This window comes from Carcharodon carcharias, chromosome 6, assembly GCF_017639515.1.
Source record: "Carcharodon carcharias isolate sCarCar2 chromosome 6, sCarCar2.pri, whole genome shotgun sequence".
Lineage (NCBI taxonomy): Eukaryota > Metazoa > Chordata > Chondrichthyes > Lamniformes > Lamnidae > Carcharodon > Carcharodon carcharias.
Window position 1 is genome coordinate 125,416,759 of NC_054472.1, and position 19,368 is coordinate 125,436,126.

The 19,368-nt window shown below is 37.6% G+C and overlaps 1 protein-coding gene across 1 annotated transcript in view; it reads left to right on the top strand.

Moving 5' to 3' along the window:
- Positions 1 to 17,612, top strand: part of LOC121279167 (charged multivesicular body protein 4c-like) — a 45,480-nt gene extending 27,868 nt beyond the window's left edge. Inside the window, exons 2-5 of the mRNA XM_041190159.1 lie at positions 7,208 to 7,385; positions 9,372 to 9,486; positions 11,334 to 11,439; positions 13,382 to 17,612. Of these exons, the coding sequence (XP_041046093.1) occupies positions 7,208 to 7,385; positions 9,372 to 9,486; positions 11,334 to 11,439; positions 13,382 to 13,449 (467 nt within the window). The 3' untranslated portion in view covers positions 13,450 to 17,612. The remainder of the gene's footprint in view (positions 1 to 7,207; positions 7,386 to 9,371; positions 9,487 to 11,333; positions 11,440 to 13,381) is intronic.
- Positions 17,613 to 19,368: the final 1,756 nt, after the last annotated feature.

The window sequence follows — 19,368 nt, forward strand, 5'->3', positions numbered from 1 at the left end:
TGGCCTGATCTGTGATAAATGCTACGTAAACCTGTAATTCTTCTTTCTGTTAGATCATCTTGGCACCTGTAAGTCTCATTTGGTGAATGGTTTAAACTCTGGGGCTGTTCTTTTCCCTTTCCCAGAACCTTCCTTTCTGTCTCTAGATATGAATGTATCATAGAGTAATAAGTCAACATTTTGCTGAGACTGAATTTAGTTCCCCAATCTTTAAGGATTTTTTAGAAATGGTGGATGACATTTGAATATGAGATCAGATGTAAACAAAAGCTCTTGTAGTTTAATGAATCACTGTAAGGTAATTTATGATTTTGGCTGCATTTCAAAAGATTTTCTGTCCTTTCAGTCTACCTGAATTTTGCAACAACTGTAAGCCAAATGTTTTGAGAGGCATTGTTTTCGCAGACATATATAATGTTACTGTGCAGCTGGCTTAGAACAGCATTTTTCTTATGGGAAGACTATTTTCTGCTTAGTATCTTCACAATGGCAGAGAGACAGCTTAGGGCACATCTTAAGCGGAAATGGACTTGTAAGAGACATTATGGAGGGAAGATTTCAAGGAAAAAGAGGAAGGAAGAGAATATCAATAGATAAAAACAAAAAACTGTGGATGCTGGAAATCCAAAACAAAAACAGAAACAGAAATACCTGGAAAAACTCAGCAGGTCTGGCAGCATTGGCAGAGAAGAGCACAGTTCTGTTGAAGGGTCATGAGGACTCGAAATGTCAACTGTGCTCTTCTCTGCCGATGAAGAGTTTTTCCAGGTATTTCTGTTTCTGTTTTTGTTGTAGAGAATATCAATGTTGGATACATGAAAATTGAAGCAAGTTATTGGCAAATGAAAAGAATAGCACCAGATAGAAAGATATGGAAAGACTACTATGAGCCAAGGAACTGCCTTTGGACAGAACACACATGGTGATATGGCCTCCCAAAAGGTTAGGAAATTTTGGATGTAAACTTGCAATTTACAAACTGCCATCTTTCTGAATTGATGGATAATAATTCACAATGTTGCAAAGAGAAAAGGCCTGTACTGCATTTTTTTTGGATTATCAGAATATTCAATATTGTTTCCTAAGGTTCTTCATATTGTGTTAATAAAACTACACTGTACCTAAGTTTTTGAGGAGCACACAATACACTCAGACACCTTGCAGTTTTGCAAGCCCTGTAATGTGCTACCAAGAATCTAAGCTAATTGCATCACCAGGTTGGATTTTGCTGAATTAGTATAATTTGTTGCTATTCATTCATTCCAAACATAGATTTTGGCAACATTTATCTTCCATATTTGACAATTACATTTTAGGGACAAAGCCTACATTAAAAACTGTATTGACAATTTTGGTTGCCCCGTGAATAAAATGTTTACCTTTTCAGTTGCTTTAGTGAATTTTTTAGGATGACAGTTTTGAATCAACATCCTTCCTCTGGGAGGAGAGCAGTGACTAATTGCTATTCTGCCTCCTGATGTGGCCCTAAGTGCTGTGGTCCCAACTTTTATTGGATACTTTGCATCAGGAGTTGATTTTTTTTTTCTGCGTGCTACAAGGCCAGCATTTTGTTACCATCTCTAATTGCCCTTGAGAAGGTGATGGTGACCTGCCTCCTTGGACCCATGCAGTCCATTTGGTGTAGGTACACCCATAGTGCTGTTAGGGAAAGAGTTCCAGGATTACGATCCAGTGACAGTGAAGGAACGGCAATATATTTCCAAGTCAGGATGGTGAGTGGCTTGGAGGGGAACTTCCAGGTGGTGGTGTTTCCATGTGCCTGCTGCTCTTATCCTTTTAGATGGTAGCAGTTGTGGATTTGGAAAGTGCTGCTTAAGCAGCCTTTTTGAGTTCCTGAAATGCATTTTGTAGATGGTGCTCACTTCTACCACTGTGTCAGTGGTGGAGGGAGTGAATGTTTGTGGATGGGGTGCCTATCAAGTGGACTGCTTTGTCCTAGATGGTGTCAAGCTTCTTGAGTGTTGTGGAAGCTGCAGTCATCCAAGCAAGTGGAGAGTATTCCATCACACTCCTGCCTTGTAGATGGTGGACAGGCTTTGGGGAGTCAGGAGGTGAGTTACTCATCACAGAATTCCTAGCCTCTGAACTCTTGTAGCCACAGAATTTATGTGGCTAGTTCAGTTTCTGGTCAATGGTAACCCCCAGGATGTTGATAGTGGGGGATTCAGTGATGGCCATGCCACTGAATTTCAAGGGGCAATGGTTAGATTCTCTCTTGTTGGAGATGGTCATTTCCTGGTACTTGTGTGGCACAAATGTCACTTGCCAATTGTCAACCCAAGCCTGATATTGTCAAGTTGTTGCTGTATTTGGACATGCACTGCTTCAAGGTCATGTATGGTACTGAGCATTGTGCAATCATCAGGAAACATCCCCACTTCTGACCTTGTGATTGAAAGGTCATTGATGAAGCAGCTGAAGATGGTTGGGCCGAGGGCTCTATGCTATGTGGCGCAAATGTTACTTGCCACTTGTCAGCCCAAACCTGGATATTGTCCAGATCGTGCCACATTTGGACATAGACTGGGGTAAGCTAAAATGTAGGGGAAGAACCAAAATCCACATCCATGTGCGTAAAAGGGAGGAACAGTTGAGTGGTGCAGAGTGGCAAAGAAGAGTGGTTCAAAAAGTGGAGTAACTTATCAATATTATATAGTTATGAGTACAGTGGGTGGCGGGTGATTTCACCCTTGAAAGCCCTCAAAAAGCCTGGGAAAATTCAATCACAGGAGCAACCAATGAGAAGAAATTCGCTGGAACAGAAGAGGTGCCCTGACCCCTTTGCTCTGCCCATTGAGGAGCACCAAGTTCCACCTGCAGCGCAAAGTTGGGGTAAAGCACAACATCAGCATCAAAAATAAAGTCACTAAAGCCCTACTTAAACACTGGCAGTAACCAGATAGATCAAAATTATCCAGTTGGGGTGGTTAGAGCTAGAGGATGTGAGTTAGGTTGCGTTTTTGTGTTCTCATCAGCAGTCAGGCCACCCTTCCCGCCTGCGGATTGGTGTGGTCTGCCAAACCGTTGATCACTCTGAGAGTGAGAGCAGCTTTGTTACAGTTGCGTGCCTGATGGTGGTGCCTCCATATCTCTCCCAGGCTGCTGCCACCGCTATAATGTTCACATTTAAACATTGTCAATCCTTTTCTTTCCCTTCTCCCCGCCCACTTTCATTTTTTATACATATTTTAAAGAATATTGGCAACTTTGTCTTCACCTCAGCTTAAAGTTCATCTTATTCTTTTCCCCCTTGAGTTTCCAGAACATGGAGATTTTTTTTTTGTGCAAAAAATTAATGAATATCCATAATCAACTGGAGAATTTATCTGTGAGAGTGACGTCACGTTAAGTTGAGCTTCTTTTGATGCTGCTCCTCACTTCCACCCATTGATTGACTGAAACTTGCTTAGTATTTCTTCACTTAGAACCATAGAAAAGTTACAGCACAGAAGGAGGCCATTCAGCCCATCTTGTCCATGCCAGCTCAAGGACACACAGGTGCCCTTTCTAATCCCACCTTCCTGCACCCGGCCCATAGTCCTTCAGCTTACAGCACTTAAGGTGCAGATCCAGGTACTTTTTTAAAAGAGTTTAGAGTTTCTGCCTCTACCACCAACTTGGGCAGTGAATTCCAGAAACCCACTACCCTCTAAGTAAAAAAGTTCTTCCTCATGTCCCCTCTACACCTTCTGCCACTTATCTTGAATCTATATCCCCTGGTTCTAGAATTGTCCACCAAGGGAAACAATTTTATCCTGTCCACTCTATTCCCCTTGTAATTTTGTACACCTCAATCAAGTCACCTCTCAGCCTCCTTTGTTCTAAGGAAAATAACCCCAACCTATCCAATTTCTCCTCGTAGCTACACTTTTCTAACCCTGGCAACATTCTTGTAAATCTCCTCTGCACTCTTCCAGAGCTATTTCGTCCTTCCTGTAATGTGGTGACCAGAACTGCACACAATACTCCAGTTGTGGCCTCACCAGTGTTTTATACAATTCCAACATTATATCCTTACTTTTATATTCTATACCTCTGCCAATGAAGGAGAGCATTCCATATGCCTTCTTTACAACCTTGTCTACTTGAGCTGCTGCCTTCAGGGACCTGTGTACTTATACGCCAAGATCTCTCACTTCATCTACCCCTCTTAGTATATTCCCATTTATTGTATAATCCCTCTAACTGTTTGACCTCTTGAAACGTATGACCTCACATTTCTTTATGTTAAAATCCACCTGCCACTTTACAATCATGCCCCCCATGTTCACGTCCAAATCATTAATATATAACACACACAGCAAGGGTCCCAACAGCGAGCCCTGTGGAACACCACTTGAGACAATTTTCCATTTGCAAGGGTATCCATCGACCATTACCCTTTGTTTCCTGTTACAAAGCCAACCTTTTATCCAGTTTGCCATATTTCTCTGAATCCCATGGGCTTTTACTTTCCTGACCAATCTGCCACGTGGGACCTTGTCAAATGGCTTACTAAAATCCATGTACACAGCATCCACTGCACCACCTTCATCAACCCTTTTTGACACTTCCTCAAAAAATTCAATCAAATTTGTGAGGCAAGACCTTCCTTTAACAAATCCGTGCTGACCATCCCTGATTAGTTCATGCTTTTCCACACGACAGTTAATCCTATCTCTCAGGATTGATTCTACTAATTTGCTCACCACCGATGTAAGACTGACTGGCCTATAATTGTTTGGCATTTCCTTTGATCCCTTTTTAAACAATGGAACTAGGTTTGCATTTCTCCAGTCCTCCGGTACCTCCCCTGTATCTAGTGAAGATTGGAAAATCATCCTCAGAGCATCTGTTACCTCCTCCCTGACTTCCTTCAGCAGCCTCACAACAATCCATCTGGCCCTGGTGACTTATCAACTTTTAAGGATTTCAGCCCTTCGAGTACTTCCTCTCTCTTTATGACTATCCCGTCCAATATCTCAGTGTTCCTCTTGGACTACTATATCTGCATCCTCCCTTTCCTTTGTAAACACGGGGACAAAATATTCATTCAAAACCCTTCCCACAGCCTCTGCATCTACATACAAGTTTCCATCTTCGTCTCTGATAGGTCCCACTTTTTCCTTAACTAACCTTTTGGCATTAATGTATTGGTAAAACATATTGGGTTATCTTTAACTTTACTTGCTGATCTTCTTTCATGCCCTCTCTTTGATTTCCTTATTCCCTTTTTTACTTCATCCCTGCACTTCCTATATTCGTCTAGGCTATCTGCAGCTTAGTTCTTTGTGCCTATTGTACGCTTTCTTTTTCTTCCCCTGTATTCCTCTAGACAACCAGGGGGGTCTAGATTTGGCAGTACCGCTCTTATTTTTGTAGGGGACATGTCTACTTTGTACAATTAGGATCTTGCAACCTTCTCCCAACCTAATTTAAGGCTCACATTTTATAAACAAAAATTTATATTAAAAACTCTCATTTATCGCTTTTTGGTTTTCTTATAACAATTGTGGGTTGACTCCCTTCAGGTCAATGCCAAAACAGAGCAAAGACAAAATTGGACTCTGTCCTAGATTTTTTAGGCATTGATAAGTTCATGCAATTGCAAATGGGTAAAAATTTTCATTTTGGAAATGGTAAACTGAAGATTTATTTGTAATAAATTAACAAAAACATCTTAATTATAGAATCCAAGTTAAAAGATTTAATATATCATTTTTGGTATTTGTGCTATCATATCTACTTAAAGACACCTTGATGTATTTGTGTTAATTTTTTAAAAGTTACTAGGTGACTGCATCACCTAATATAGGAGTTAGTGAGAATGTTAAAGGAAACTAAAAAGTTGCTCCTGAAAATCAAAAAGTTGCCCTCGATAAAACCTCAAGAAGATCCCTCAAAAAAAAATTGAACCCTGCATGGATAAATTATGATCACAGGACAAGAAAGAGATTGTAAAAATTTCAGATTTTTACAATGGACTTCTGAAATTTTAAAAAAATGATTGAGAACTGTTGCTCTGATTTTTTTTTTCAACTGATAATTGAAATGTTTTATCCAGACCAGAAAAGTTTAACAATATGTTTGAATTTTTTTTTAAAGTTTTTTTCCATCTAAATTTACTGGTTTATGAACTTGGGTTTTAAAGTTATTATAAGCATGTATGTATTCCTGCATACAATATACCCTCTTATAAAGACATACTAAAACAATGCTATAGAGGTTTCTTTTAAAAAAAAAGATTGTGAAATTGCCCATGTTTGGGGTGCGAATCTTTAACTGTCTTCTCTCCCTCCCTCCCTATGACTGTGTCACTGCTTGTGTCATTCTTTTTGACTACTTTGTTTATGCCACATGATTGTGAAGTGAAAAACTTAATTCAAAAATCTTAATGATATGGCTCTTTGAGCCGTACTGTGCAATGCAGAACTTGCCAGTAAGCACTTAGGTCATATAAACCACAATCTTTAACTTTAAATCAAGTTTATTAATTGCTTCTAATAGAATTGACAGCTATTTTATATTTGGATTGCCAGATCAGGGTGCAAATGCTTCTATAAATTGTGACACCCATCATTTATGTGCCACTTGCAAAAGGATAGATACGGATGAAGATTGATGTGCTAACAATTCATCCTCATCTTCAGCTTACCCTTTGTTGAATGGCTTAGCAAGGACTCTGACCTCAGGCTTCGCTGTTTTGCCCTGCCAGTGTAGTGTTCCACTGGCGAGTTCCCCACCAAGTGCTAACTTGTGTCCCTTCCTCATAAAATGCCGAGACACTTGTCCCTCATTGCTGGTATCTCCTATTATAGAGAAAGTGGGAGCTAAAGTTAAGGTTGGAGTTATTAAAATTAACATTAAAGCCAGTGGTTGCAGAATGCCAAATAAAAAGATAAAGTGCTGTTCCTCAATCTTGTTTCAGATTTCTAGTAATTGCAGCTGTTTACCATCTAAGCAGACATGGCTCAATGGGCATATACCTCGTCCATCTGAGACAATGCTTCCTACTCATAAATATTGTCCTTAATCTGCAGCTGTGCCTTGTTCTGTACTTGTATATTACATTGGGTATTCTTATTTTTGTAGTTTCCCTTGATGATCATTATGTGATAGATATTATGAAAATCCTTTCTGAAAGTTCTATAAAAGTTATACCCAGTTGAATTGACTGTATTCATAGTTATGTACTTTCTATTCCCAGTTGCCCTTCAAGCACTCAAACGAAAGAAGAGACTTGAAAAGCAGTTAGCACAGATTGATGGTACACTCTCTACAATTGAATTCCAGCGTGAAGCATTAGAAAATGCAAACACAAATACAGAAGTGCTGAAATCCATGGGCTATGCTGCAAAGGCTATAAAAGCTGTTCATGAGCACATGTAAGTGATTTATTTTTACCAAGCACTAGTTAATTTCCAAATCAGTGATTACTGATTTTTCTGAAACACGCAAGTGTCTGCAGGACGCATAACATTTTTAATGTGCAAATAGATTTGCAGCAAGGAAGAAATAACCCATGAATTGCGATTTGCTACAAGTTGCTGGCCGATTTGCAGATTAATTTCTGTCTTAGTTTTAATTTTTTCTTTTTCATTTTTGTCTCTTCTGCTCTGCCTCTTAATCCAGTTTTTCTGTCTTTTATTTCACTCTATGTAACCAATTTGACATTGAATGCGCTCACTCTAATTTACCCTCCTCAGTCCTTTCTCTGTTTATTTCTCCATTCTTTAATCTTATTAAGGAGATAAATTGTTTATCCCATATTCCCCCAAGATTCCAGGTTCTTTGTTTCCTTTGCTATGGTGTTATCAGCTTGCAGATCCAGCAGCCACATGGCCAAAAGATTTTAAGACCTAAAAATGCCAAGTCTCACTTACAGAGTACACTGTGCGATGCCCCATCCCAGCAAAGCCTGGTCCATTTTTTTGATGTTACTTTGGATCCATATTGTGTTCAATTTATTATGCCAGTTGTGAATTGGTTTTGTGGATGTATCTGAATCCTGAAATTATAATATAGTTATGTAACACATGTAGAAGACAGATGTTACTGTAGCCACCTTGAAGATGACAACCTAAAACATAATCCTGTTGTAACACCTCAGTGATAACGTAGCATCCACAGTACTTGGGATAATGTAATTGATGAGAGTGCCATGGTGCAGAAGTTCATTGCCACCAGTCTGTAAGCCTGAATGTTGAAGGCCTAAGACGTACCCAAATTGGAGATTAGGTCTCATTTAAATAAGACTGGCAAGATTGCCAGGAGTGTGAATGAACTGAGGCTGGGTTGGCAGTCAGGAGTTTGTGCAAGTGATGGCTAGGGATGGTCCACAGTTTTAATGTAAGGTGTGTTTCTCGCTGCTCTGCATTCAGGGCACTTATTACAAACAGCTTTTAGAATCTAGCCTTATTTTAAGGGCCACCTGTTTGGTTGCATGTAGACCTGTTTTTTCTGGTGCTGAATATGTTCAGGGCAACCAGTTTTGCACAGGGGTCTTTATTTGCATATGCAAAGGACCTAAAACCTTTTAGACATGGGGCCTGGACACCTTTTCTTTTGCTTATACCAATTTGGTGAGGGGTGCTTTTCCAGCATGTAATGAGTGAGTGCTTCTTGCCCAATATGTTGTAGCCTTAGGCACTCTTTAGTGCCTGGAAAATGGGTGTAGTGCATGGCTTTTGTATGAGTTTGTATAATGTTTCTTGGTGAGCTATTCAACCTCGGGGGGGGGGGGGGCCTAAATAACTAAATTAGATTCCATCCTCACTCAAGTATTATACATGCACTTCTTTAACACATCACTAGTTATTGACTAGGAGCAATGACCCCTCTAAGCTGCGTGACTGTGCAGCAACTGAGGAGTCCCGCACAAGCCAAGCAGAAGACAGCTCCTTTAATTTTTCACCCCTGTGCAGATGTAAAAAAACATTTAAAGTGTCTGTGCACTTGGATGAATAGGAAGTGCATAACAAAAAAGAAAATAGAGGGAACATTGGTTAAGTGTAAAATATCTGGCTTCTTTTCTCTTATCCTGTTTGGTTTATATTTATTTATTATACACAAAACTTTAATATAATTACGATTCATTATAGTCAACCTTGAAATGTTTAAAATGGGCAGAGCCTGAAATTGAGTCAGAATGATCCTGATTTTTCTCGACTTCAAAACAGCCATGTATTAGGTTAGTTTATTAAAGATCAAAATTACATTACAAAATTACAGTTTCTTCATTAAATCCTTGTGAATAAAATGAAACCCCACAAAAGCCTGTTATTGTGGCAGTCAGTGTCTGAAATGGTTTGAAAAAAGCTGAGTTGGTAAAACTAAATTGAAAGTTTGGAGGTATTATGTTTTCTTTTCAGAGATTTGGATAAAATTGATGAGATGATGCAAGATATCAAAGAACAGCAGGAAATAGCACAAGAAATCTCTGATGCAATTTCCCATCCAGCTGCATTTGGATCAGAATTTGATGAGGTACATACCAAAATATTTAATCAAATATAGATGACAAACCTGGAATTGATTTGCGAAAGGGAGGAAATGTATGAAGTTATTAGTCTGTGCATTTTGTTATTAAGCATTTAATCAGAAGCAGTAAAGATAAAATTGTCTTAAGCCTTTTGACTCCTGCACCAGAAGTTTTGTTGATTTGTTGGATGAGGTGAGCTGTAATAAACAAATTTGAGCTCTTCCTGTTTGCTGCTATTTATTTCTAGACATCAGCTATTTGTCCCACTGATGAAATTCAAACTTTTTCTATTCTTAAGCTACGCAGTTGTTCAATATTCAACCTGTGGACTGCATGTCAAAAGCTATATACTACTAACAAAGGACCTACTTAGCCCAGGATCCATTTCCCATTTTTCATCCTTTTGGTACTTTGGATCTTGTTTCTTTTCCCCTCAGGCAAAAGCTATAGATTTGCTACGTATAAGCTTATTTTGGACTTGTATGTTTCTGCCTCGCTGCCCATGACATTTCATTGGATTAAATTTTTGAATTTGAGGATTAAAAAATATACTTCCAGCAGAGTCTTTCCACTGTTCTTTTCTCACCATTCAGAAAATGTCATTTTTCAATCCACCAGTCCTTTGCTGGTCACACTGGGAATTTGCCAAGGATGACCCAGGTGATATTTTCACATTTTTAATGTTGAGCATTCTGAAATTTACAAGTCAGTTCTCTACTGTAGAGAACTCTTTAGTCGCTAAGTATGTTCAAGACTTGAGATTAATAAGTAGAGTTGAAGTAGAAGATCAGCTGTGATCTTATTATTGAATGGCGGGGCAGGCTCAAGTGACTGTAAGGCCTCCTTTCATTCCTATTTCTTCTGTGGATTTCAGTGAAACTTAATTGACTCCTGCACCAAAAGTTTTGTTGTGATTGAATGTTGCTGAAGCATGAATGCTGTTAAGGCCTGCCATCACCTGGGGTGGACTTTGTCCTTTCCCTATCTCAGCAGCAACAGTGATAGGTTAATTCTTGTAAAGATACGTCTGCCATATGTCAAAACCCTTTCTTCCATTGTTTGGAGCCCACGGTGCTGAACAAGTGGAGAAACCTTCATTTATTCAACATAAGGATGTCTCGAAGTGCTTTACAGCCAATTAAGTACTTTTGAAGTTTAGTTGCTGTTTTAATTAATAATGGTGAACATATCAAACACAGGTAATATTATGCCACCTTCATTTCTCAGTTCTGGATTGCTTTTAGACCCTTAACCTACCCTCTTCCCTATATCCCTATAACTGATTATTACAAATACACTGACAGACAGTAAATTGGCTTTGATGCATGACTGGAACTCTGCTACCTTGCTATAGAGGCATAGAGAGCAAACAATCGGTTAAAAAAATTGGGTATAGTTCAGGGCATAGAGATTGAAGATCCAAATCAGGAATTCAGACAAGAGAAAAAAGACAAAGTAGTTAAAGCACCAACTAAAATATACAATTGCTGGAGTAGTCTGAGAAAGCTATGACCAAATCAATGCCGATGATGATCGACCTGAAATATTAGTTCTGTTTTTCTCCACAGAAGCTGCCTGATCTGAGTTTTTCCAGCATTTTCTGTTTTTGTTTTAGTTAGAACAACTAATCTTTGTTTTCATTAAAACTTGTCATTCTACATGGTCAGAGGGAAAGTTCTTTTACATACAACTGATTGTGATTTTACAAATTATTTCATTTATTTTTTGAGATTCTTTCAGTTATGAGTGTGTTACTTTTCTATCTTCTATCAAATAATGTTGTTTAACTCCTATGTGTAAATCTCATAATTCTTGCACACTGGTTTAAATTAATTGATGCACTTGATTCCAGGATGAATTGCTGGCAGAATTAGAGGAGCTGGAACAAGAAGAATTGAGTAAGAAAATGACTAAAGTACTGCCAAAAGTTCCAGCCACCTCCCTCCCATCCAGAGAAGGTGAGCTGAAAGGAGTTTGCTGTTAGAATTAAAGTATACAGGATATTTTTAGACAGTGTACCATAGGATTAGTGAAAATGCATTTGGAAAATATTAAGAGTAAATTATACAAGTTTTTCCACACTTAATTTTTTTAAATCACTAAAACCAGTGTTTGCCTGTTCTACTGAAGGTGGACAGAGGTAATGTTTTTGCCCCCTGTTAGCCTGTTTGTTTTTCTATTTGTAAACAATATCTCAAAAATTAGTGGACAGGTTTCAACAAAATTTGGCATGCAGATTTGGATCTGGGTCCTGGAATTTTTTAAAGGACCTGTTAACATCAGGAAATGAGTGAATTTTATTTTTTTTAAGAATGTTGTTGATTGTTTTAGGATGTTATGGATTGTCTCAACTGCCCTGGTGCCATTTGTTACAGCTCTCAAAATGTGAGCAAAGTTTTCAGAGCAGGCTATTGGATGTGGATTAGCCTGAAGTTGTCTGTGATGTGAAAGTTCTTAAAAATATTTTTTTTTCAGCTTTGTAGTTACAGGGCATCAACAAGGCATGGAAGAGCCTCCAGGAAGAACTACATAATTGTAATAATGTTGAATTAGCACTGTGGCAGAGATATATGCTCCACCTAGTGCCTTTTTCACTTGTTCTTGTTATGTGTTTGTACCAAGTTCTGGAAGTAACTTCATGAATTAAATTATTTCCATTTGCTTATCCATGTCATATAACAATGAGATATTGTTGTACACTTATGGACAGTTTAACTTCGTCTTTGAGGAGAGTCTCTAGAGCAGAGGAGAAATTAATTACAAAAGCTGTTTGATAATTTTGCTTTGATAATTGATAATTAAAGAAGCATGTGAGCTGGATGCCAATCCCCATCCTCTTGGATAGAGAATTGTGTAGGTTGGGAAAGGTATGAGGAAAGGATGAAAGTAAATTAAATATCTTAGTGTTCTTTGGAGGCCTGTAATATATGGAGAATTAATACTCCTATCAAATATAATGGAGTGCTAGTTAAAATTGCAGGGGCAGTCTGAGGTAGTCATTCACAAAAGTTCTCTAGTAAATCACTAAGGTATGTTTGCAATGCGACTAATTGATCTTGACAGGTACTATTCCATATGTTATTTTGAAATTCTATAGATAATTGCTCACAATCAAGTATATCCTCTTAAATATTGGATGTAGTTTTGTCTTCCCACTAGTCATCCTGGTTCTTCTAAAGAATGTTGCCAATTTAATGTCATTTTTGTATTGATTTTCCATTAGTTTTGCATTTATGAACTCACCCCCTGGGCTCTGGATTGTGACTATTTAAACTCATTTCATGTAGACCTTTGCTGATAGTGGAGTGCAAGGATGTTCTCGCCCTGTAGTTGGTTAAGTTTGAGCTTGTTGATAGTAGAGTGTTCAAATATCCTGTGCCAATCTTTTCCCAAGGGTATTGGCTTCGAGAAATATTTGAGTACAAATAAATGTGCTTTAATATTAGATGTTTTATTCTGCCAATCATGTTTGGCCAGGGAGGAATCTAGTACAGATCTCTTGTCTGATGGTGTTTCAATGGTTATATGCTTACAACCAATTTTTAAATATTTATAAAACTTGTTACAGTGTGTCGCTAACTGAGTATTGGTTGATCATCATCATCGTATCTTTTTTTTTTGCTTCGATGACTATAATAGAAATAGCCACCTGGTGCCAAATCTTTAAGATTCTGCTTACAGATTACTATTGTTGACCCTCCTGTCTTTGACTTGTTTTAGTGAGAAGTATGGAGTTATCTATAATGTGACACACTCATTCAGTTAAAATCTATTGTTCATTTAGGAAATACATATAACAGCCTTTGTTTTCCTTTATTAAAGATTTGAACTTTTTCTCTGTGAAGCAAACAGTCAGTTTATCAAACATGCTAAAATATTGTATAACTTCCTCCTTTCTAGTCAAAACCAAGAAGAAAACAAAGGAAGATGATGCAAGTTTGAAGCATTTAAAAGCCTGGGCATCGTAGAATCGCCCTCAAGAACGAAGGATGATAATACCAAGCAACATGAAGATGACTTTGTATTCATATGTTTGGTAAATAGTCCTACAAAATATTGATGTACTGTGGTTCTCGGGTATCTGAGGTTCAATTCTGCATTTGTGGTAAACTCTGATATTCACTTGGAATGCTTTTTTTAAATCAGTGTTGGCAAATCATCCACTCTTCATGTATTAGCGTACAGTAAATCTCTATGCAGTTCGAATCAGACGAAGTTTGGAAAATAGCAACATTCAAATAACATTAACGGATGCATGTCAAAAAGTGAAATGATTCTGGGGCTAAAATATCCTTTCCAGTAGAAGTTATATAGAACACTGAGCAAAGAGCTGATGAAAGCCTGCTATTTTCAAGACACCAATCACAATGCATAAACATATCTTTTAAAAAAACACAACTGAGATTTGATGGTTAATTTGAGGTGAATACTTCTAACATTCTTTGGCATCTGTTCTGTTTTAAATCCACAGGTGCACACATCAGTCGAATCTGATTTATTCCTAAAGTTATTTTTGTAGCTAAGCACCTGCTATATAATTAGAAACCCACATGCCCTACACACACTCGCTCTCAGCTCTGAAAGCACTAAATTTAAAATTTCAGTTACTGCTACAGCTTGCAGAGCAGGAACATTAGCCACACAAGCTACAGAAATGGAATCAGGCACTCTTGTTCAGAGGAAGGAAGAAAATTGAAGGAGAAAAGTGAAATAGAACACGCTGGCAGCAAACAGATGTGCACAAAATATAGCATCATTCAGGACCAAAGACTCTAGCTAATTTCACCTTAGATGTTGATTTGTGACTGGATTTTACTCTGCACAAAGACAAGCTGTTTCAAACAAACCGACAGATTGACCATACAACTTGCCACAGCGCAAAAGCTAGTAAAACATATTCAATAAGAAATATAACATGCAGGTAACCAATAATTAAACCCAACTAAGTGAACATGACAGCAACTTTTCGATCTCCAGAAACTGTTTTTGAACCTGTTCACTTCAGTGGCATTCCCTGGAAATGTATTCAACAAGTCCTTTTTTTTCTGCTTCTGCCTTCCCCTCTTATTCCTCTCTCCCTAATCTTTAATTGGGGAACTAGACACACACAAAAGGTTAAAATGAAAATTAGGACTCATGGAGTTGGGGATAATATATTAGCACTGATAGAGGATTGGTTAAAGGACAGAAAACAAGAATAGGAAATAAACAGGCCATTTTTGGGTTGGCAGGGTTTTACTAGTGGGATGCCATAAGGATCAGTACTGGGGCCTCAACTACTTACAATCTATATTAGTGACTTGAATGAAGGGACTGATTGTAATGTATCCAAGTTTACAAAGTCAGGTGCGAGATTAAGCTGTGAAGAGGACACAAGGAGTCTGCAAAGGGTTACAGATAGATAACCACTTCAATGCTTCAACTACTCCCTGTGTAGCTATGATTCTATTGAATGGCAGCGCAGGCTTTAGAGCTCTGCTACTGCTCATATTTCTTATATCCTTCTATTCTCTTTGAACCCTTTGCAATAATGAACAACTTGGTCGAATTTCCTGCCATTTCCTGTTATAAATTTAAGTTATGTTGAAGGAATTACCTCAAAATGTTCATCACCCCAAGTTCCCTAATTAATTTGAAAACTTATCTAATTGACTGGGGATAGCACCAGATATGAGAGGACTCATTTAAAGCAATTTTTAGCAAACCCATGTTTCAAATAATCTCAACCCAAGGTTTGAAATTTTCTGTTGCCATCACATATAGTAGACCCCATATAAGCCATGCTTGCTTTATATTATAAGGCTGAGAAGAGATTTGATAGAGGTGTTCAAAATCATGAGTGACCTAGATGGAGTAGATAGAGAATAACTTCCCACTAGTGGTGGGAACCAGCATAGACAGATTTAAGGTGATTGGCAAAAAAAACGGTGACATGAGAGCATTTTTTTTAATGCAGTGGGTGGTTAGGATCTCAAATGTACTGCCTCTAAGAGAGTGGTGGATGTATAGTCAATTGTGGCTTCCAAGAGGGAATTAGTTAAGTAGAAGTACATGAAGATTAAAGAAAAAATTGCAGGATTATGGGAAAAGGATGGGGTAGCTGAATTGTTCCTGCAGAGAGCCTGCATGAACTCAATGGGTCAAATGGCCTACTTCTGTTCTGTAATCATTCTATGATTGAACCTTCTACACAAGTCCAGTAGAAAAGGGACAACTATTACTGAATGTACTGGGGGAGTACATTGAAAATGTTCATCTTAAGTTTCTGTATAAGAGTCAGAATGGGATAGCTGCCCAAAGCTGCTGTTATACAACTCACTGGGCACATGTTTGCTTGTTCTGCCACCTGAGGAATGGAGTATCAGCAAAGAGATACCTTTTATATTTGGAAAAGAGGGGAAATGGAAAGTAAGCATGCCTTGTAAAATGAAGTGGAATAAAGCACATTACACGCTGCTTATGAATATGCAGATAAATATTTAAAACAAATGATTATCCATCTGCAGTAGTAACAGATATACAATTCATAGATAACTTTTAAATAAAAAAAAACAATGAAAGTAGCAAAGCAATCTCATGCACACCATTAAAAATTAGTGTTTCCTGTTACATCTCTGGTGTATCTAACTTCCAGCTGTACTTTTGCACCCTACTCCCATGAACTTGGTTTCTCTGACTTTGGCCTATTGTGTATTCACCCAACCACTGACAGCTTTCCTATCAACTGTTGAGGCCCAATGCTCTGTAATTCCATCCCTTAAACTCCCATGTCTCTCTAAATTCCTTTCTATCTCTTTGACCAAGCTTTTGGTCACCCTTCCTGATATATATTTCTTTTCTCAGTATCCATTTTTGCCTGATTACATGTGGATTGAGATGTGTTTTCTATGCCAAAGTTGTTTTACAAATGCAAGATAATGTTGATTTGAGCATTTGGTAGCACGATGCATGATTGAGTTTCATTCAACTAAAACGTGACACAGACATGGTCAGAACATTGCAAAAGTGTAAAACAAGGAATCTTGTCAAAAATAAATGCATGTCCCAAAAAAATCATAACCATATCCATATCATGCAATAAAAATCTTTTGTCTGTACCCATTTCCTGCCAATCTTTTCCATTTCAAATTCATAAGCCCATATTTATAATATAAACTTCCTTCATTATAATAGAAAAAATTGGTTGAATTTCTGCAGAAGATATCTGCTCATTCACTGTAACTTCAGGAAAGAGCCACAGAAATCCTGAACATTTTCTGTTTTTCTGCAGACGAGTAGGAAAACCCGTGCGGAACTTTATATTACCCAGTAATTTATACACAAAATGCAAGAGTAACTTGCATGAGAAACCAAACATTTCCACAGTACAAGCAATGCAACTTCCTAAGTTAATTCAGTATGTTTTGTGGAGGTATAATGTGCGAACTGTCTCTCTCTTAATGTCCCAAGACAAAATGGCCAAGATCAGCAACTTGCTATGTGAAGATTAGATGAAAACCTAGGCTAGTACACTACAGAAATTGTATTTTTTTAATTGAAACAATTTTTTTTTTTAAAGCACAAATACCTGTGACACAGAAAAATACGTGACACTAGCTTGATAGCTTACCAAGAAAAGTTAAATAAAGCCTTTCCTTGCACTTTTTTTCTCTTGCACTGCAATGTTTTGGATGACTATATTTTGTTTGAGAAGATAAAATAGTTGACTAATTCCTTCATTTACTGTAAATAGTTTTTTTAAGAACTACTTGATACTGTTTTTGGTCTAATTAAGGTGTAATTTAAAATGGCGGACAAAATCAATTCCACATAGGCCTAAAATAATTTTGTTTTCATTGGAAAATCTGCTTAAGTATGTCATTTTATGTTACGGTTAAGATGTATACAAACAATTAAAGTTTTTCATTAGAAAATCCAATTTTACCTGATAGCATATATTTCTGTAATGTTGTTAGTACAGTTGACACTAACCAGAAAGGTAGTTTTTAAATAAAAACTGTATCTGTATTAGATAATATATATTGATTTGCCTGTATAGCTGTTCATTGAAGATAAATGCAACCATTCAAGAAATCAACCAGTAAAATGATACACAAGTACATTTTGTAAATAAAAGTACTTGATTTCCATGTAATCTAATGCTTTGGAGTTGAATGTTACTTTAATTAGCATAAGCAAAACCTAAAAATGAAATGATTTTTGCTGAGTGACGCCTGAGTTTTTGTTGGTAAGTTCCTGGAAGATGAGCAGTTTTGCTGTTTACCACAGTGATGGCAGTGTACTCAATCCAGTGGTATCACAGCAGAGACTGATCATGTCTTTGTGCACATGTGCACTTTTCAGCAGAGCTGACAGCTAGCAATTAAGAAACAGAATCCTGGCTAATTTTCCATTTCCTAAACCAGGGCATTCATGACAGCCATCAGACTAAGATCAGTTAATTTAGTACAGAGCTGGGACAAAATCTGGGATTTTTGAAGCTCTAGGTACTCCTTGCACACCACCTGTAACCTCAGATCTTTGTTATTAATGTACCCTTTTCTGCTGTATTATTGGAGTGGGGTACTTGTATAGAAATATTGCATGGACCAAAGTGGATTATTTTGCATAAACCGCAAGCTTTTGATGTGTATTTTTCTGTGTAATGCAATTAATATGATTCTGATCATTTACTATATCCTCCCTCCCACCCTCAAAACACGCATTAATATTTAGTTTGAAAATACTAAACTTTTTTTCACACACCGATAGTTTTATTTTTTTTCTTTGGTAAAATGTTCTGAATGTTTCTGCTATCATTTCTACATTATTATCACTTTCAATTTACAACTGTCTTCAAGATTTGCTATGCATTTTAAAATTCTGTGCCAAATTTTAGAATTTCTGTTTTATCATTATAAAACCCTTACAATAATATAACACTTAGAACACTAGCATTAAGTAGTTTTAGACGCTTGGTGTTTTCCCACCTGAGTAAAAAGGAACCCTTCCTTTGGTTTATTTTCTGCTCCAATGTAATTGCTATCATTGCCAGTTTGGTACTTTGCAACTTGACACACATGTTTTGACATATTGCTCACAGTGTAATTTTAATATCAGGAGAATAAATGTGTTCATATGTATGTAAGTTTACCTCAGTGGTATCACTTTTATTTCTGAGCCAACATAATCTAGGACGGAACTCTGCGTTACTCAGGAGGTACTATGTCATTGAAGGTTCTGCCTTTCGAATAAGGTGTCAACTTATAACAACTTGCATTTATGTGGCACCCTCAAAGTTTCCTTGTGTACTTCACAGGAATGTAATTTAAAATTGACAGAGTCAAGGAAGATGGCATTAGTAGAGGTAATTAAAAACGTTTGGTTTTAAGGAGTGTCTTGAAAGTGGAGATGGTGCGAAGGAAATTCCAGAGCTTGGGGTCCGGCCAGCTAAAGGCACAGCCGTCAATGGTGGGACGAAAGCAGTGGGGAAGCACAAGAGGTCAGAGTTGGAGGAATGCAGAGATCTGAGAGTTGTAGGAAAAGAGAAGATTACTGAGACACGGAGAGTGATAAGGCCATGGAGGAATTTGAACTGATGTATATGTGTTTTAAAATTGTGATGGTGGACCAGGAGTCAATGTAGATCCAAGCACAAGGGTTTAAGTGAACAGGAATTGTTGCAAACTAAAATACATCAGATTTCTTGATAAGCTAAAATCTATGGAAGATGGGAGATGATGGGGCAGTGATAATGTCACTGGACTAGTAACCCAGAGGCCCTGGCTAATGCTCTGGGGGCATGGGTTCAAGTCCCACCATGCCAGATGGTAGAATTTAAATTCAATTAATAAAATTTGGAATTGAAAACGAGTCTCAAAAACTATCATTGTCATAAAAACACATCT